Genomic DNA, 20,684 nt, shown 5'->3' with positions numbered 1-20,684 from the left:
GAAGGGAGGATGCCTGGATGAACCTGAGCCTGGTGGGGCTCCCCGTACCCCCCCCCCCAAAAAGGAGGGAACCAATCTGAGATTGAGGCCACCACTGCTCAATGCAGTATGTAAAACCCCAAAACAACATATTAAGAATATATATATATATATATAAATAATTCCATGGGCGTTAAAATAATTACGCAACTGGAAGTTCCAGCTTTATTGGTTTCCAGGTTTTCTCAAGGTGGTTCCACATGCAAGCTCATCCCATTTTAAAATGTGACTCTTACCTCTCTGCTTTATTTTTATGACACAAGAGAAGGTAAGAACAAAACTAAAAGGTTTTAATTTAAACAAAAGGACCTGTACAAAATACTCTTTAGTAATATTTCACATTCCAGTAGCCAAAACGGCACCCTGAACATCTTATGTAGGCAACTGTCTGTTCATAACCCTTACATCTGTTGGCTTCTAGGTTTGTCTGAACTTGAGTGTGGGTGGAATAAATCCCATTACCATTCTAGGTCAAAGGAAGCTAAGCATTTGATTTTAATCTGGATTATACCTCTGCTGAATTAATTACTGAAGCAAACATACTATTCAATAACAGCACCAAAAAAACCCATTTTTACCCAGAATTATATCCTGTTCCATACTCCCTACTGAGTATGCTTGCAACTGCAGCATCAAGGATGAATTTTGATTATGCCTTTGAAGAAAAAATTAAATCCATATGCTCCTGCCAGCAACGCACCCAGATCCCTAAAAAGCAGATTCCTCACCATGACACAAGCACCGGGAAGTTCTACTGTATAGCTTCTGTCTGGATTGAAATATAGTGGTATGCACTACACCTGGAGTCTGGAAGAACTAGCCATTTAGGTTGTCAAGACTGCATTGTGTGTCTAGCAGGTATATATTTTCCTGACATTGTATGCCATATGCTAAATAAATAAATAGTGGTTTGCAAATCACCCCCCCCCCCATTCCCATCCAAGTTACAAACCTTTTAGTGTAAAGCGGTCCTGCTGGATTTTGATAATTATTCTTAAATTCTGCACTGAATATACAGGTGATGTAATTATACAAATCAAATATCCCAAACAATGCCAGTGAATCCTGGAAGAATTTAAGGGTATAATGCAAGCAAACAAGGGAAGCTCTTCAATGACTCGCTGGTGTGAGTGCCCCCTGCTGGACAAAGAGCAACAATACAGGATCTGAAATATATTATGTGGCTGAAGCAGCAAAGGAACAAGCGAGTTAAATCCCATTGTGCTGAGAACCAATTGTCTTCTCGGTACTGTTTAAAAAGGAATTCAGCAATGGAAAAATTAAGTTCTGTAAACATCAACATATTTCAGGAACCAAGCATTACTAATCAATTTTTGATTCTGTCTTTTAGAAAAGTTGGTCTAGTTCAACTTTACTCAAGGCGACAAGATGTTTCTTTAATTTAACTGACAATATTTAAAAACTGAAACCTACAAATGTGGAATAGCAACATCAGAAAAATCACTGTGCAAAAGATACATTTGAGAGGAAAAAAAATACCATCTCAGCCTAGGAAACGTAACTTCAAGGAATTATTCACAAAAACGACCCTAACCCTTTTGGGGTGAGAAGACAGAACTTCTTAGCCAGACAAATGAGACTTCAGTAGAGTTTTTTATCGGTAACAGCTGCAGACACATCAGGCAATAAAGTCCAGGGGCCTGTTGAATCCACCTTTTCTGTTCATATACTGCCTGCAACAAGAGAAATAAATGTGAGCAAAGTTTTCCACAATATCTCTCCCATATTTCTAAAATTTCAATAGGCACTACTCTTATATTACCGTAGTAAACCATGCATTTTTAAATGTCAATATACCTAGATAGAAACAAAATAGGTGTATTAAGCCTGATATATTTACTTATAGTTTTAAAAAAAAACCTGTCTGTCTCTCATACACACACTAATTTAAGCAAAATTAGTGCTGTGGTGGCTCAGCAGACTAAAGCACTAATATCCACTTACATCTGCTGCCTGCAATTACTGCAAATTCAAATCTCAGCCTTCCATCCTTTCTAAGATAAGTAAAATGAGGACACAGATTATGGGGGCAATAAGCTGACTTTGTATAAATATACAATAGTATGAAGGCTATTGCTTAACACATTGTAAGCCACCCTGAGTCTGTCTCCCCACCCCCCAAAATCAGCTTCTTCTCCTTTCTGGGTTGGGGTAGCTCGCACCCACTGGGTCCGTTGGGGTTGGAAGTTCAATCGCACCCCACGAGGGGGCCTCCATCAGCTGAGCCAGCACAGGCCGGGAGCTGCCTCTCTGTAAGGTAGGTTTGGGTGGGATGGAGTGACCGTATCCAAGCCCTCTAAGGAGCCTTCGTACTTGAGCGAAGACAAGAATCTGGGTCTCCAACACGTTAACGATTACCCCTAGATGTTCTGGAGCTAAGTAAGTGAATAGGGAATTCTCTTTCATAAAGCCAGAAATCTTCTGTTTCTAAAAAGAGTTAAGAAGGAACCCGAAGCAATTTTTGCAAAGGTTGTGTTGATCAAGTGATGCTGAACAAAGAGGGCCCCAGCAGCTCCTATGCTCAGGGGCCAATCTGTGCAAGGGAATAAATGCCAACCTGTATTTCCGTTTCTGTGACACGTTTACAGCATAAGCATTTACAGACCCATCCACTTTCTTGCCCTGCAAGACAAAGGAAAAAAGCAATCACTTTCAAACAACTGAAAGGATGGCAATTGTCCTCTCACCAATATCCTCCTCCACCGCCATCCCAACATGTTTCATTCCGCATTATTCCCGGACCCAGCAGAAAGTTTACCGACTACCCAGAAACCGCAGAGCAATGGGCAGGCAGGCAGAAGAATTTGCTTATACATCTCAGAGGAAAGGCACAATAATAATGAAATGAAATCACTATGTTTCAAGAAATCTAGTCCCCTTTTCTGTTTCTTTTTTAATAACTACAAATTTTTGGAAGTCTGCCAACTGCCACAAAACCAAATTTAATTATTTCCAAAAGAAGAAAGTCTGACTACTTTTCTGGTCTCTTTCTTCAGGGCATTGCTACCAAGGAACCTTTGGAATGCAATCCCTCTGTTAAAGAGATCCTAGAAGGACCCAATGGAGAAAGACTAGGTGTGGATCTGACAGATGACTTAATGTAAACATAAAGGTTCTTGTTTAGCAATGGCAAGAAAGAAATGATGCCTCCCGAACGGAAAAAAAAATTGGAAGCAGTGGCATCCATAGAGAGTGTGTGTAAAAAGACCAGGTGACAGGTATAGTATCATGGGGCAAGCTCCACCCCTTTTGTGGTAGCTGATGTCCCAGCCCACATCCTGGCACCACAATGTTGCATCTGCCCCCTTGCTGTTCTTGACTCTCCCATTGAGAGTCTCTCCGACATTGGGAGAGGGGAAGTAATTTAGTTCAGTTCTAGTATTTAAAATAAGTGTAAGAGCTGGTCTGCATCTAAGCGAGCCACTGGGAATCAGGTGGCATATCAACTTAGTAACTGATGACGATAAACAACCAAGCTGCCCAATATGACAATGGGCTACCAAAAGGCAGGAAGGCTTGGAAGAAAGGCAACCTCCACCTATCTTCTACGTAGTATTTACTGCTTGTGCCAACACAAGTGCAGCTACCTTGGGAGCCCTTTGGCCTGGTTCACCTGGTACACTTCACTTTACAGCCAGCAAATGTGTCCACTCCAGTTGGCTCCTGGGCCCCTGTGGCAGGGATGCTCCCTCTGCTCGAGTCATGGGCTCGTCTTTCTTGCTCTTCCAACTGCTCAAGGTCTTTGGAAAAGTCAGTTGTTAAGGGCTTCCTGAGAACAGTGGGAGCTAGCCCTCATTTTGGGAGGTTTACTCCCCTAAAGAAATGGCTTTCTCAAAATAATTTAATTGGATGGTCTCATACATGTTCAGAAGAAGTAACGGCTGGAAACTTATCAAAGAGAGAGCCAACTTAGAACTAAGGAGAAATAATCAGTGGAACGCTTTGCCTCCTGAAATTTTTTGTGCTCCTTCATGGGACGTTTTCAAGAAGAGATTGGATAACCATTTGTCTGGAGTAGTATAATGTCTCCTGCTTTAAATCGGCTTTGGCCCTTCAAGATCCTTTCCAGCCCTGTTCTATTTGAATGAAAAGGCACACATTAATCACAGAAGGCTCGTTTTGCTTCGTATCTATGGGAAAACTATAAGATGCACAAAAGAAGCTGTTCTCTACATTAGTTAGGTCTACATTAAAGAAGAGCTCTGTAAATGAACTTCAGGTTCTATCCATAGGGAAAATGCATATATGAGTTCTATTGTGCTTCTTGGTCCTCCTGGCTTTACATTTTGCACATTAATTTCAGGATGTATGGTACTGCCTTCAACTACATGGAAGAGTACTCCCCAGACTTTCTGGCTTGTGATATCAGAACAGAATAACAGAGTTGGAAAGGACCTTGGAGGTCTTCTAATCCAACCCCCTGCTCAGGCAGGAAACCCTACACCACTTCAGACAGGTGGCTGTCCAGTCTCTTCTTCAAAACTTCCAGTGTTGGAGCATTCACAACTTCTGGAGGCCAATTGTTCCACTGATTAATTGCTCTAACTGTCAGGAAAGTTCTCCTTAGTTTTAGGTTGCTTCTCTCCCTGACTAGCTGCCATCCATTGCTTCTTCTTCTGCCCTCAGGTGCCCTCTCTCACAGCAGTTTCTCAAAAGTTGAATTCAGCACTCACCAGTTTTGTAACTTTTCTGTACAATGCAGACATCCTTCCACATGCTGCTTGCAGCTTGCCATCTTAACAGCAGATGTAGCTTACGTACACATTTTAAAGTTTAAGGAAAAAAATCTGCTTGCCTTTGTGGTGTCAAATGAGCCAAATCCCATCGTTTTCATCATTTCAATTTCTTCTTCTGTTTTGCCTTCCAGGTCTTCTTCTGCATAAGAAAACAAGGCATGACATGGAGATAAAGTATCTCATTCCCAACCTGAGCATTATCTAATATCAAATACAACAAATGATCCTGGAGCATCAACACAACAGCAAACTCCTTGGCTCAAAAATCAGGGCAACCGAAGCGTTTCCTGCATTATAGCTGGGCCTGAAATAGCTCCAAGTATACTTACAGTTGGATGGCCACCAGCCTCACCGTGGCCTCATCCATGAAAGGGATCTATGAGCAGTTGGGCCTAAACCTCACGATCGATGGAGTCTTATAAAAAAAAAGTCACGCCATCATCTTATTCAAGGATCGGGAAGGAGGCCTCATTTAAAAGATGCTGCCCATTTCCTGGGTCTGTCCAATTAGATTTTCTAGTTAACTTTTAATACTACTGTGGGAAAGGTCTAGAAAAACATTTGTTAGCCTGATCCCCACAAGCATGTTTTCCTTTTCCCCAGGAAACTGATCCCCAGATAGAAGACCCCATAAAGTTAGAAGTTATTGCATTAAATTATTGCATTAAAAGGAGTATTCTTAAGATAGTCAAGAATGCCAGTAAAGACTGTGATATTGATGCTATTATACATCTTGGCACAAATGATCTGTCCCAAAAAGATGTAATTTTTGTGCAGTATGATTTCCAGAGCTTGGGATATGAACTTCGTAGTATAGGTTGTAGGCTTTTCTTTTCAGAGGTTTTACCAGTATATAAGGAACAAAAAGGGAAAGGCTAGCATGTAGCTGAGTTTAATGTGTGGCTAAAGGAGTGGGGTAAAAGGGAAGGCTTTGGTTTTATTAATCATGGTGTCTGCAGCTGGTCCAATGAAAAACTGTACAAAAGAGATGGTTTGCATCCATCAAAGAAAGGGACTGAATTACTTGCATTAAATTCACAGATTTTCTGGATAAACATTTAAACTGAACAGCGGGGATAGAGAATTAATTGATACAGAACATTTCTGTCCCCAGCAATCTAAAATTAACAGGGGTTTCAGTGCATGTAACATAGAAGTTTGTGCGAGTAAGATTATCAACCTTGCTGTCAAGCAAAACCAAGCATTTAATAGTGAGTGCCATACCAAGTACACTAATCAAACAGGTGGCAAGAAAGTAGGGGCAGTCAGGCATAACACAGGTTATGTAGACAGTAAAAATAGGGTCAATCAAAATGGACTCAAATGTCTATACAACAATGCACAGAGTATGAGGAATAAACAGGATGAATTACAAATTCAAGTAAATGAGGGGCAGATATGATATTGTTGCCATTATGGAAACTTGTGGGATGAAACCCACAAATAGAATATACAGCTAGAGGGATTTAAATTATTTAAATTTAATTATTTAAAAGAAATAGACCAAATAAAAGAAGAGTTGGAATAGAAATAACTACATCTCTACAGAAATAGAGCACAACAATGATGAAAATTATCTTGTATGCGTTTGGGTCAATATCAAAGGCGAAAAAAATGACATTGCTATAGATCTATACTATAGGCCAACCAACCAACCAGAGGAAATAGAGGAACTTTTTGCTACTCAGCTAACTAAGGTATGTAGGAAGCACATCACAATAGTAATGGGGTTTTTTAACTACCCTGACATCAACTCAGAGACAAACTCTGCACCAAGTGGAAGATCCAACAGGTTCCTAACAAACCTAGCAGACAACTTTGTCTTCCTAAAAGGAAGAGAAAGGAACTAGGGAATCAGCCATATTGGACTTAATTCTCACTAACAGAGATGAAATGATAGGTGTTGAAGCTACAAGAACCTTGGGGGCAAGTGATCGTGCAATATTGGAATTCAAAATTATGCAAGCACGAGTAGTAGAACAAAGTCAAATTAGAGTCTTGGCCTTTGAAATTTCAATAAACTTAGAAAGAGCTTGGGAAGGATTCCATGGATGAGAATCCTCAAGGGGAAAACAACTCAAGGAGCTTGGAAAATTTTGAAAAGTGAGATTATAAAAGCCTGGTCTAGCACAATACCAATGAAAAAGAAAAATAACAGCTCTCAAAAGAAATCAGCATGGCTGCATAAAGAACTCTCTGACAAACTGAAAGACAAAAAGGACAAGTATAAAAAGTGGAAAGAGGGGCAAATAACTAAGGCAGAATATTAGCAAATAGCCCGAGCCTGTAAAGATGAAGTGAGGAAAGCTAAGGCTCACAGTGAACAGAAGCTTGCAACAAAAGTAAAAAATAAAAAAAGCTTCTTCCAGTATGTTAAAAACAAGAAAAAAGGCAAGGAAACAATTGGTCCATTGCTGGGAGAAAGTGACAAGGTGACAAGCCAACAGGGAGAAAGCAGAACTACTTAACTCATTTTTTGCATCTGTCTTTACACAAAGGGAAAAAACAGTCCAGACTAATCTTATTGCATTCTTTGACAAAATGACAAAATTAGAAGTGCTCAAAAAATAGACCAAACCACAACAATTGTAATCAGGGAGGACTATGTATAGGAAACAGGAACTCTTTTATTAGAAATGATCAATAATGATGTGGAAAGGTTTTAAGGTTTAAATATTAAGAGAGCGGGCATCAAAATTTCATTTTTTAATGTGTGCCAGCGTGTTACAGAAGAAAGTGACAACAAAACTTATCTTTATCTTATCTTGTCTTATCGTAAGAATTAGCTCTCAATAAAGGGGTGGGGAGGTTTTGTCCTCTCTAAGACCAGGAAATGACCAAACAGTCCAGTGCTGATTGTTCAAAGGTTTCCCCATCCTTATAGAAGTCCAATGCACAAAGCAAAGAGTGGAAACCAAAACCCCACAGCAAAGTGCACCATCTACGTTGCTACCTGTGATTTGATGCTCTTTGTCTTTGCTGTCCTTCTTCTCATCCTCTCGTCTTTCTTTCTGCCGGGAAGGAGAAGCAGAATTGGATCTATGCCGCCGAGGAGATCTAGAATGTCAAACCAGCGCAGGTTTCACTTTAACAGCAAAAAAAATTATGTATTTGTATTATGAGACAAAATGAAGAGCGTTTTTATTATTTTCAAATAACTAGAACAGGGGCATTAAAGCAGAAGCAAAGGATGCATGCTAGAAGCATAACTGCATCCTCAGACAATTATCTCTGTTTTGTTTTCCTTTAATGTAAGGAAGTGGCAGGAAAAAGAACAGAGCTAGATCAGTCTGCCTATCACAGGAATGGAGTCCTTCTTGGGGAGGGTTATTTACAATCATTCCAGTTTGGACAGCCTAGCCCTAGCCTAACAGCTAAAGCAAAATACATAAAATTTGAATTACTAACACAGAGTTGTACATTTATTGTGTTCTTAAGCTTTATATGAGGACCCAGTTTGTGGGGGCAATAAGCTGACTTTGTATAAATATATACAAAAGTATGAAGGCTATTGCTTAACACATTGTAAGCCGCCCTGAGTCTCCGGAGAAGGGCGGCATATAAATCAAATAAAAATAAAATAAAATAAATATGAAATTATATTTCTAATACTAGGCAAATTATTAAATAACATAGTATATTTATGTATAAAATGATATGAAAAGATAACTAGCAAGAATATAGCATCCTTGTAGAGCTGTATGTTGTTATAAATATTAAAATGATCATCTTGATATAAATTATCCAATTCTTTTGTTTTGATTGTCAGACATAAATTATTTATTTGGATAAAATTATACATATCAGTTACCTATGCTTGCAGGATTAACCAAAACCCTTATTATCAACAGCCCAATAAATTTGTAGCCATGACACTAAGCAATAATTTCAATTTGATTACAATTTAATGAACAGATATTAGAAAAACATATATTTTTTCTTTTTGAAATAACTAATTTGTGAAAGAATTTGAGTGAGACTGCACAATTTCTAAAGTCTCTTTAGATAAAGTGTTTGTTTAGAAGACAGTTTCGATGTTTCCAAATTTATATTAGATGAAGTAAATAATTCTGCGCCCACAACAATGGCAGTCGGCAGGGCTATTCTTATTTAAGCTGCCTACTCTTTATGGAACAAGTAACTGTTAGCCGAAGAGTTAGTTGCTACAACCCATTGTCACTTTCTCACCTGGATCTTCGTCTGTGTGGAGAACGAGAACGACTTCTCCTTCTGTCTCTCTCTCGAGATCTTGATCGCTCCCGTCTCCTCCTCTCTCTTTCACGTGAGGTGGATCTGGAACGCCGACGTTCTTTTTTACAGAGTAAAACAACAGAGGCAGTAAGTCCCCTGGATCGAAGAGGAATATTTCTCCTAAACTATTACATCACACCTGAAATACTGTCACAACTTCAGCAAATTTGGTCCTTCAGACACAGATGCTTTACAGATTGCTCCAATATTAAATAATACTTTGAGGGATCCTTGGTGTTTTCTTGCAGATAATTTAAATAATACTGTTTTTTTAAATTGAGTTCTATGCTTTTATTCAACTCTTCTTCCATGAAACTTACAATATCATATAGAGTTAATTCCAATTTCTCTTGGCTTACAATAAGCAAAACATATTCAAAGGAAAAACACAAAAGGTATTTTGACATCAATTGTTAGGTGTCATTTAAACCACCATTCTATATCCTGCAGTGTTCCCTTAAAAATGAAGGATAACAGAACTGGAGGATACTGGAGAAAAGATATTGCTCATAAAACCATGGATTAGCCTAAAAAGGAAAGCAGCGCAGCTTTGATAGTGAAACCAACACAAGTCGCTTTTAGCGTTATATAGGATCTTCACATGAAAATTACAAATGCCTTATCTTGAAGACATTTCAATCAGGTTTTTTTAAAAAAATATTTAACCTTAAATCAAGGGTGAGGAAACGGGAAGTGACGGAAAATACCAAGGCTCCGCTGTGGCAGATGAAAACAAAAGGCCACCTATTCTTTGCCACCCCACACACACAATCGGAAGCCCCAAGAGCCCGGCCGTTTCCACCCTCCCACCCCTCGGAGGGGGCCTTGGGGAAAGGGGGCCTTCCGGGGGGGGGGGTTTGGAGCACCCGCTAAAGGCGTCCGAGTCCCACGTCTCTAGGATGGGAAAAGCCTCCCTCGGGGCTGCCTGCCTTAAGCGGGGCAAGGCGGACTGGGCGGCCTCAGCGGAGGGAAGGCGGCCGGGAAGCCAGAGACCCTGAGGGCAACCGGAGCAACCAAGACCCGCCACCCCGCTCACCCCTCCGCGGAGGCGACCGGGAGCGGCTGCGGCCCATCGCGCGCGACTCCTTCCAGGCGCCCGGCCGAGGCGAAACGCGCTTCCGGCGTTTGCTCCCCGGAACTTCCGGTAAGATAACGGCCCGCGCATCCCCCCCCTTGCACCTCCGGGCAGAAACGGCCTCCGCGCCAGAAGTTCCGCCGGCTGGGGAGGCATCGCGCGTGGCTTTGGGCTGGCCTGGGTGGGAATGATGGCTTTAGGTACCTGAAGGGCGCCGTTTTTGGACAGCTGATACTCAATCCTAATGATTATTATTACATCCCGAGTTTTGAATGTATAACTACAGTGACCACGTGTCCTTTATTATAAAGGCAGTCCTTTATTTCAGAAGATCTTCTATTAGGATATGCGTTTTTTGTGAACTTTTTCTTGGTTTTGATATTGAATTTTCATTTTAAAATAAAAGTTTATAACAGTTACAATTTTTATCATTTTGAACCTCTTTCAGATTTGCCTCATTTTTCAGGTTTGTTTTTAATCTTTCCCAATAAAATATGGTCGCTGTATTACAAAGCAATGAACATGGCTAATATTCGTGCCTCCTCTTTTCCCTCACAACACTCTGAGGTGGGTTTGGCTGAGAGACAAGCAGGTGCCCCAAATCCTGCGGCCACTCTCATGTTTAAAGAGGCCTAGAACTCACCAGCTCCTGGTTTTAGGCTGACACCTTGTCTGTTTTACTGAACTGCTCCCTTTCTGCCAGCTTCCATTAAAGGATCAAAGGATGTCCTGGGAGGAGAACTCTAGCATTCACACATTACTTTTCCCAGGATGGTCAGCTGCTTTTTCTGGATTTTTCTGGGTGGAACTTAATACCACTAGGAACTCTTGATCTTTGGTCGGCAGCTTGGCTCTTGTACACCTTTTTATTGACCACAGCTGGTGGAAATGGAGTTTAAAGCTTTGGGGCTCCATCGCTGGAGGTTTTTAAGAAAAGACGACAGCCATTTGTCTGAAATCGTATAGGATCTCCTGCTTGAGCAGGGGGTTGGACTAGAAGAACTACTAGATCCCTTCCAACTCCGTTATTCTATATGTGTTAGGTAGGAGTTGAGCAGATCCTCAAGTTGCCTTTGGGGAGATTCCTATCCAGCTGCCATAGGGCAAATGCCAGAGTTCAACCTGCAGATGATTTCAGTTCCTGTTGCCACCTCCCATGGTCTGGAATTGTAAGAAGTTAGCACCCACCCCTTTCCTAGAGGAATGAAATATTTTGGGAAATATTAAAAAGGCAGAATATTATGTTTCCCTGGATGAGAAATGGAGAAGCATGTTTTAAAGAGGAAGCAGCTCCCATCTTCCTGCCCCCACCCTTTGTCAATGGGCCAGAGGCAGAAACTCAATCTTTGTCAAAGGACCATCATCTGCAACACAATAGGACCCATCTAGCAACAGAAACTAACACAATAGGACCCATCTAGCAACAGAAACTCACCACATGGCACCTGGGAAGATTACATCAGCCAGCAAGTCCAGCTAAGACCCCCACCTCTGGGAGTCTGACAACCAATCAGGATACTCTTTCTGGGCCCCAGGAAGTTCAAAGCCAGAGAGGGCATAAAACCTGGGGACTCACTGTGTCTCACCCCTTTTCTGTTCAGGAACTCAAACCATGTGATCCTGTCCACCATTAAACCATCTTTCCAAGCAGTCTCCATGTTTCAAGTGTCTTTTTCCCCACTTGGAGCTGAACCCAGAAGGATATTTCTTCCTACAGAATGATCAAAAGGTTGCTGATCAAACAGCCAAGAAGTGCAGCAGGTTGTAAGGCCATGTTCATTGATTACAATATTTCTGGCAAGAATACATAATACCTCCAAATGGAGAGCGCTATCAAAATATTCACACACATACACACCCCAAATAGTTGTCCATTTTGTAACTGGAATATACTAGAAGAATTTAATTTACTATCTAGACCACCTGACATTCAACTGCTGAGAAAAGTATAATCTTCCAAAACAGACTTTCATGGGCCTGATATTTTAGTTTTTGTCTAAGTGTCTTGTGCTAGTTCATATAAAAAAGATAAATTTCCAAAAGAGTTTGGTATTCTGGTAAAAGTTTATTGGTATATGCTTTTTTTCTTTTCTTTTTAGACCAATCAGATGAGACAAAAAGCTGTTTAAGGAAGTCTCTTATTCAGACATTTAGCAATGTTTGGCTTAGACTTTTGGAGTCTTGGGGTTGGGGACGGCCACCACCGCCTTGGCAGAAGAGTACAATTGCTTTATTACCATTAGATTGGTCAAGCAGAATAGTGTGAACAGCCACCTTTAAGGAGAAACATGCAGCAGCAAAAAGCAGAATGGCAAAGCGGCACCATTGGGAAGGCCTCAGCTGCTAAATTCTTTTGAAGATAGTAACTACTCCAGTGTTTGGAAACAAAGTACAATATAAAAAGGAAGATATGAAATTGCCAAGGAACACAAACCATCCAGAAATAACTTGCCAGTCTAATTTTCTCAAGAAATTAATGTGCAGAAAGAAAAATACATGGTTTTGTGGAGTAAATGATGAGTTGCACAAGTGATTGCCTGATAACAAAATTCAAAGGTAGACTTTACAATGTCAGTCAAAGGCCAAAGTGGGGGGGGGTGTCTTTATTTACAAAGGGAAACATTAAATAGCACTTTAAAGCAACGATTGTCAGACACAGACATTTAATTTTTGCAGCTCACTTGAGACACATTGCATTATTATTACATTTCCTTCTGGCTGACCTGGGCCTCTCTCTGATAATTGGGGGTGGGCCTTCCTGCCCTTCTCAGAGCTAGAATATATTGCCCATCAACTCCCGTAACTCCCTGGGCCACTTTTTCTCCTCCTCTGTGGAAGACCACATCCAAGGACTTGAGACTAGACGTAGTTCAGCCATCTCTTAATACAAGTATATGGTTGTGGTATACTCCAAAGGAGCTAACCAATACGATCCAAGAATGAACTGCCTGCTACACAGAGATAAACCTACCTGTAGTTATGGTTTGATGTTTGTTAGATATCAATCATAATTTCAGCAAAGCTATCACTGCCTTTTCCCTGTTTTAGAAATTTCAATTTGTTGTTTTGTCTCAACATCCTTGTTGAGATTATTAGTTTTATCTCAAGCTATGTATATTCTGCAATCACATTGTTTTGCAGATATAAAAAGTGATTTAGGGCACAATATCTTGCACTCTGTAAGTCATGTATCACTTCCAAGACCATAGAGAGACTATCCTTGTGTGCCTGTGTTTCCTGCCCATCTTTGCCCACTTCCAGATCAGCAGTGAAACCCTCAGATTGTCCCATCAGCACCAAGTTCATTTGAGAGCCAGAGCAGGTGAAGATGGAAGAGACCAGGCTATGAGCCGCAGATGGCCGGGCCTAGTTTAAGTTCCAGTGTGAAAAGGAACTTTTAGAAGCATAACGATTCCTTGCTCGGATGAGCTTTTCTGTATCATCCCTTGAAAAAGGCTTACTCAGCTTCACTGGAGAAACACCACCCACCTTTTCCGGATTAGGGGGGGAAGTCATCAATCATCCGCACAATACAGCAGTAATTGAAGTTATTTCAAAAGTCCACACTTGAACAGCTAACATGAAATGTTTCTGGGAACAGACTTATAAATGAATAACTGCTAAATTGACATGTAATTATATGGTGAGGAGTCTTTTTCTCTAACTTAAATACCTCTCTTACAAGTCCTATAGAGGGAAAGGAGAGGCGGTTGGTATTTAATTACACATTTACTTGCTTGTTATTTTCAAAGGGCTATAATCCATCAGGAACCCATTTAGTGTAGATGAAGCTTGAAGAAGGGTATCTAATAGGATTAAAAAAAAAATCCAGATATTATAAGGAACATTTGACTATTTAGCCAGATTTTTTGCTTTGAGAAATTATGCAAAAAATGGAACTGACATCCAACATGTAGTTGAGAGAAATGACTCCATCAAAATGAGAGAGTGGCTAAAAATAAGGGAAAGATCCAAGGTCTAAAACAGGTAATCTCCGTTTTACACAGAGAGGAGTTTCCATTTGGCTATGAATAAGACTTAATGTGATTATCTCTAAGATTTTAATCTCCCCACCATCTTTCCGTCTCTCCTGTGTTTCTTAGAGCCCATGTGCGGCAAAAGCCTGCTACCTAACCAGACAGAAAACAAGCCTCCCCTCAGCTGGTTCAACTCCCCTAGCACCTTAGCTTACCTTAGCTGTTCCATTAGCCCCAGGCAGCCCTGGCTCCCCAAACCCCCTTAGAGGAGAGTGGAACCTCTCGCAGAGCTGCTGAGAGCATTCAGACAACAGTTCCCCCTGCCCCCCTCCATTTTGAACCTCTGAAAGGACAAGGAGTCCTTCCTACAAAACCTTCACCCCTGGGCCTTGGACTCCACTGACCTCTGCAAACGCCACCAGACTCAACTATGTTGCCAAGCAATTGCCAGGACGTTTGTTGTGGTTAGCTCTCAGGAAAAAAAGTGCATTTTAAGATTTTGCATTTTTGCAGCATCCACTTTACCACCACTTAATAATGGAATACATGATAAAAAAGGCCTTCCTTGTTCGTGGGGTTAATTCAATGGCAGAATGAATAGATCGCTGCTGCCAAGAGGTACAGACTTGAATTATCCAAGAGATGGTGGAGCCCAGGTCAGAAAATCCAAACAGTCTTGATCCCTCTAATTGCCAGTGGACAATTCAGCAAGTACTTCATTTATTTATTTATTTGGTGTATGTGCCGTTTTTCTGTTTTCAGTGAACTGTTTTGCTTCAGCTGAATGACGAGACCAAAGACTGTGCCAGAGCCCCAGGTCGTTTTCCAAGAACACCTGAGACGGAGTTCCTAAGATTTAGGCTAGTCTGATGTTCTCTCTCTGCTATTTCACATGTTCTTTGTCAGACGGAGTGGTGGTGGGGTTGATAGCATTTGTTCAGCTGCTGTACTGACACACAAACTCAGAATCAATTGCCTCAGTTGTTTCAGCCTTTGGCATGCCATTGAAGTAACAAAATCAGGAAGGAAGGAAGGTGCCGTTTGATTTAAATACCTGCTTAATAACTGTAATGAGTTCTCCACTTATGCCCATTTTTTTTAATGGAGTTTGACTCTTGGGATCCAAACTGCTTCATGGACCAAGCAGCAGCTCCTCTTCAAACTGCAGAGCTGGCCAGAAGCAACAGCTCAGAAAGGAACATACAGAGGGGGGCAACTCAAATCCCCCTCAGCCCCTTCCTAGGTGGGTTCTCTGGACATGCCTGTCATTAAATGGCTTAACAGAATTGGCTGGTCTGTGGAAGCACCAAATACAGAGATATTTTTATATTTTGCTAAACATCTCCAGCTGTTTACTTTGCATATTCTGAATTATTTACTTCTCAATTTCCTATTGACAAAGGGGAATTTGGTCCTTGTTACAAGAGAAATGAGCAGCTCTTTGCAAAGCGCCAATTTGAACTTTGAAGTACAAGGAAAAGTTGCCTTTCCATCGAGTTCAAGCAGAAGGCAGCTTGACTATTTTACCACCAAAGGGTATTAAGCATCCTTGAATGCATTTCCACAAGCACATACACAAAAGGAGCAACCCAACATCTTTGCCTGCCATGTGAACTAGCTCCCTTCTAGGATGCAGAGCCTGACCTTGAGAGCTAAGCTGCCCTATATTTTATCGCAGGGTGGATCTCAGGACATCCTCTCCCTGTGCTTGCAATTTGTACGTTTTTAGGTACCGGTAAGTCAACCCCATCGTATGAGAACATATGAAAAATGCCATGCTGAATTGGGTTCAAGGGGGCTGCCCTCTCACTCGTAGCATCGCTCGGCCAAATGCCCCACGACCAGCTCAAAGGAGCTGCTGGTTTCTCCCTTTTCTGTCTTCGGCTCTCAGGAGAAATCGCTTTGCATGGAGGTTCCCGTCTGCTGCTGCCTGGACCTGATCTTGTGGCAATGGAAGCTGCAAAAGTAGCTCTTTCTGTTGTATCCACCCCCGCTTTTCTTTTGGTCATTTTAAATCTTCAGCTGCTATTCCAACTACAAGGCCTAAAAGGCGTTCTGTAAAACCTGCTTCATGTTGCTGGGGGCTGTTCGTCTCCCACATTCTCTGGGGAAATAGAAGCTGTTGTGGGAAACATTTAAAGCTCCTTATTACATGAACAGGAATGGCACAATTTGTTCCAATAGAGCAAAGGTTTCCCCCCTCCCCAGATGATGCTAATTTCCACTTTAAGACGCTAAGCGGTAATGTTTTTATTTATTTTTTTTAGCACCTTGGAATAAGGTATCTGCAAGCAGAAGGCTGGCCGCCTTGTCTTCAGCCTGTTATTTCAAGTCCTGCCATGAGCCAGTTCTAGATGGACCGTTTCTGGAACTGCAGTTGTCAGCGTGACAGGCTGCTCCTAGCCTGCAAATAGTTCAACCGCTTTGTTAGAAGTACTTGCAAGCAAGGGGAGGGGAGGTTACTCTTAGGAGTTTCTAGGGAAAAAACCCTTATTTTTAAAGAGTTGAAAAGCTGCTTCCAACAGGTCAATTTAAATTAGAGCCATACAGCTTTCAGGGCCCTGGAGAGGGGAATCTTTTCTTCCATTTTTCCCATGGAGTTTTCTTCCTGCAGCCGGTCTGGATGTGAGCAATTAGGGTCTGCAACAATCTGACTTTTTCTCAAAAGGCTGCTCGACCCCAAAATCCCCATTTGAAGAAGTCAATCTGCTTATGGCACCGAGTATGTCCATAAATTTCTCAGGCTCCCTCCCTCGCCTTGTTTTAGAGGAAGAAACAGAGCAAAATGGGAGGTTGAACTCCTGCCACACAAGTTTGGGATCCTGCAAGATCTTAATGCCTCTTTGTCCTTTTGAAATAGAAGGGAAAGGAAAATGGTGGGGGAGGGGGCTGAAGCCCAGCCTTTGTCTATGATGGGGCAGAAAGGTTGGCGAAGGAAATGAAGGCTACACAAAGATTTTGGGCACTTTTCAAGGACGATCTTTCTGACACCTCAAGACCAGAGGCTGGTTTTGCTGGCTGGCACCACCAGACGTACAAAGGGAAGTAAAACTCTTCTTCTCTATCCCAGCCGAGCGCTTATGAGCCATGCTAGACACCACATTGCTTCTCTTGGGAGCAGCAAAAGCCCATTTCTGCACGGAATACATTTTCTCGGAATACATTTTCTTTAAAGCAGAATGCAATCGCAGCAAACTTTATCACTTCAGTAAATAATTTACGCATAACAATATTCCTTAACAGTGCAGTGAGAAATTACTTTTACAAGCTTAATCCATTGCAATTTCAGTAGTAGTCATTGCACAAGTTATTATTGGCAGTGTGTGTGCATGTGGGCAACTATGTGCGTGCATGTGTGTTCTTTGCTCTTGATGTTCCCAATGGACACAGTAAGACTTACGTGACTGACATGGAATAATAGCTGGATGCGATGCAGGTGAGGTGAACTCCAGATTTCTGACCCACCTGAGACCACTCCAGAATGGGGTTCCATATTTCCCTTTTGATAGAGGGTCAGAAGAGACTCAGCAGTCTACCTGAGAAGGAACTTTTCGATCTCAAAAATTGGCTGAGAAGCAAAGAATTTACAGACCAACTGCTGCCTAATCTGGCACCTTCTAATGGTTTTGTATCACACCTGCCCTCTTTTCCCCGTTGTAGATGAGAAGTTGGGATGCTCATCGATGCAATTCAGAATCTGCCCCAACTCAAGACACTTGGTGCAGGCACCCAAGCGGTGTGTCCCCAGCACTCATGGAACCCCCTGCGTTCCCTTTTCACACCTCATTCACTCACCCAGATTTGCTTCTATCCGTGGTTTCAGGGGGGCTCCTCAGAGGAGGTCTCTGGAAGATTGCACCATTCCTGCAACCGCCCAGGATGACAACTGCTCGCTGCCCCCTGTCTCTGGGTGTGCTGCCCCACAGTACCCACCTGATTCTCCAAAGGCCTTTGGGGTCACCCTGTTGCAGGTAAAGGAGGCTGGGGGTGCTAGAAGGCCTCCTGGTCAGTTTACCCCACAATAAATATTAGGTTTCTCTGGCAGCTGCAGCTGCAGTGCAAGCTTCATTCTGCTTCTGAAGTTCAGAGCAACTTTCCTCAGGGAAGATGTGGCCACTTACACTTGTTGTGTAAAAAGCCCCCCTGCCCCCCACGGGTGCAAGCCCCCTCCTGCTTCAGGGCCACCCACGGGCCTTCGAGTAGCCCTAGGGCGGCACTCCACGGCTTCCCGCCTTTGTGCAAGAGCAACAGGCTAGAAGTGGCTGATGGGTATGTGAAATGCACCCTCTCCCTCCCACACGGAACTCAAGATGCCTGCAGATTTCTCTCCAGTGTGGTTGCACCTGTGGATCCACGGACACGGGTGAAAGAGGGTGCTTCTTGTCTTCCCCAAGGGCTCCACAAGACAGCTCCGAGAGGAGTACCATTCCAAGCCGGGCTCCTCTTTGGGACATTTTTAAAAGATGGACCATTGCCGGGGAAGCTTCCCCTGTTATCCTCATGATGTCGCAGCGAGATCGGAGGGGGCAGCAGAAGGCAAGAGGAGGAAGGGGAGAAGAGGAGAGAAGAAGAGGCGGCGTGTGTGCTTGGGGAAAGGGAGGACCTCAGGATTCTGCCTTCTCCTTCTTTTTGCTTTTCTTCAGAAAGGAGGGGGCCCGGAATTTCTTCTTCTTCTTGGAGGGAGACTTGGAAGGGGAACCTTCGGGGCTCACAGGCCCACTGGTGACCGACTCGGTTTTGTCCTTTGGGCCCTCGGTGGTGTCTGCATTGGTGGTCAGCTGGCTGATCCCTTTGCTGAGGTGCTCTTCAACTGTTTGTTCCTCCTCTTTCCCGTTGACCTCCACCGCCTCCGGCTCTGCCCTGTCGGCTGCGGCAGCATCAGCAGGCCCCTGGCTGCTGCCCGGCTTCTTCCCGCCTTGAAAAGAGACAGAAAGGAGTGCTGAGCCTTTGCCCCGAGGAGCTCAGCACCGAGAACCCGGCCCTGCAAGCCCCAAAGGCTGAGGCGGGAGATGCCAACCAGATCCTTGTCACTTTGGGCCTCTGGCAGGCTTGCTAAGAGCGTGAAGGGGACGGGAAAAGCTAGGCCTGCAGCAGGGACAACTACGTGGGGTGGGGTGGGGGTGGGGTTGTTTTGTTCTTTAAAGTCACGATGGCGTCTGCCCTGCACAAACACACGCAAAAAGGCGCAGGGCTCCAATCCCCACTGACCCATGGGCAGCGCTGGTCTGGAGGAGCAGGGGGATGAAATACAAAACCAGCCTCCCCAAGCTGGCGCCCTTGGAGTGGGCCGCACAACGCCCTTCCCACTCCGTGGGTGATGGGAAAAGAGTCCAGCATAATGGTAGGGGGGCTCTTGGGGGCCAAAGAGAGGCATCAACCAACCTTCTGGATAGCAGGACCAGAATCGAGAAGTCCGCCAGGGCCCTTACTGTTCCAATTGGGTTGTGTGTGGCGGGAGAGAAAGGCCAAACTCCCTCCGGGGGTTGAAATCCTGCTGGACACTCACACACCATGAAAGCCCCACGTGGCCTCTTGAGGCTGCGGAGGCTTCTGGCGGATGAAGCTGAGCCTCTTTTTAGCCCCCCCCTTTATTCTTGCCGTTTATGGAACCGCCCTGGGTGGGACCCAGCTGATTGCTGACATTTTCAGCATTTCTGCCTACAGAATCCCTTCCTTCCTGGGGAGGGCAGGATTTGGTTTTGAGGGCTTGATGGGAGGCTGCATTTCCAAAATGGGCATACAGGACTGTGAATTAAGTAGCACCTAGATTGCAAACTAGAAGTGATTTAAATTTTAAATCAAACCCAGTGAAAGCTTCCATCATAAACATCTCATTCTGTCATGAAACATTACAAAAACAGCCATTTTTGCTATGCCCATAGTTTGGGGGGGGGAGGGGGGAAGGGGGGGAATGCCATTATGCATTCTTGAGGCCTCAAGCTGTGCATGGGTTCATGCTGCTGTAGGTTTACCGGATCAGCATACCTGATAAGCAGGTGAATATCCCACTGTTAATGGGGGCTGAAAGGCCACTTTGCCTGGAGCCATCTGCTCAGGTGCCAGCAGATGCGAGATCTTAACTGGGGCTGCTACACTTGGAGCCTCAGAGCTAAGGAATATTAACCGGTTTCTACCTAGGACTAGAGACATGTGCTATGGATTATTGATGGCCCACAGAGCAATGATGCACACTGCAAACATTCAGGAAGCTTGCACAATGTATCTCTCCTCCTCTACATCAGACTCAATTTAGGAAGGAAACTATCTTGACAGGCCTTCCACTGGCTCTGAGGTTTGGTGATGCCCAGGATAGAACAATGGAAGGATAGCTGCTGTCCCAGGTGTCTGTGAACTGGGGAGCCCCTGAAGCTGGTTCCTTCTCCCTCCAATAGTCATGGAACTGCATCAGCAATTTTTTTTAAAGGAAAAGAAACATCTGGAAAAAACACCCATAATTACAGGGTGTTGGATTACACCCATCGAGTAACAGGTTCTTACAGGAAGAGTAACCAAGAGGGGACTATCAGATCAATTTTCCTTAACCTGGTGTCTTCCAGATGTTTGACGACTTCAATCGGGTTAACT

At 43.3% G+C, this 20,684-nt stretch overlaps 2 protein-coding genes across 2 annotated transcripts in view; both read right to left on the bottom strand.

Annotated features, from left to right (window-relative positions):
• Positions 1-175: 175 nt before the first annotated feature.
• Positions 176-10,225, bottom strand: SNRNP27 (small nuclear ribonucleoprotein U4/U6.U5 subunit 27). Its single transcript, XM_034430653.3, has 6 exons — positions 10,084-10,225; positions 8,985-9,105; positions 7,750-7,853; positions 4,856-4,935; positions 2,618-2,682; positions 176-1,733 (listed from the first exon to the last, which is right to left on the bottom strand). The coding sequence occupies exons 1-6, from the start codon at positions 10,118-10,120 to the stop codon at positions 1,679-1,681; spliced, it is 462 nt and encodes a 153-aa protein (XP_034286544.1). The 5' UTR covers positions 10,121-10,225; the 3' UTR covers positions 176-1,678.
• A 1,942-nt stretch (positions 10,226-12,167) lies between these two features.
• ADD2 (adducin 2) overlaps positions 12,168-20,684 on the bottom strand; it is a 35,123-nt gene continuing 26,606 nt past the window's right edge. The window contains exon 15 of the mRNA XM_034430649.3: positions 12,168-19,014. Within this exon, the coding sequence (XP_034286540.1) occupies positions 18,704-19,014 (311 nt within the window). The 3' untranslated portion in view covers positions 12,168-18,703. The remainder of the gene's footprint in view (positions 19,015-20,684) is intronic.

The sequence above is a fragment of the Pantherophis guttatus genome, chromosome 9 (assembly GCF_059756535.1).
Source record: "Pantherophis guttatus breed Tessera chromosome 9, ASM5975653v1, whole genome shotgun sequence".
Taxonomy (NCBI): domain Eukaryota; kingdom Metazoa; phylum Chordata; class Lepidosauria; order Squamata; family Colubridae; genus Pantherophis; species Pantherophis guttatus.
This window is presented reverse-complemented; position numbering and strand designations above follow the sequence as displayed.

Bases quoted from the DNA above. Each gene is read 5' to 3' on its own strand.
- SNRNP27 (XM_034430653.3), bottom strand. From the start codon at position 10,120: ATGGGCCGCAGCCGCTCCCGGTCGCCTCCGCGGAGGG. The intron at 9,106-10,083 runs GTGAGCGGGGTG...TCTGTAAAAAAG, and splicing joins CCGGTCGCCTCCGCGGAGGG to AACGTCGGCGTTCCAGATCC. The intron at 7,854-8,984 runs GTGAGAAAGTGA...TTGACATTCTAG, and splicing joins CCACACAGACGAAGATCCAG to ATCTCCTCGGCGGCATAGAT.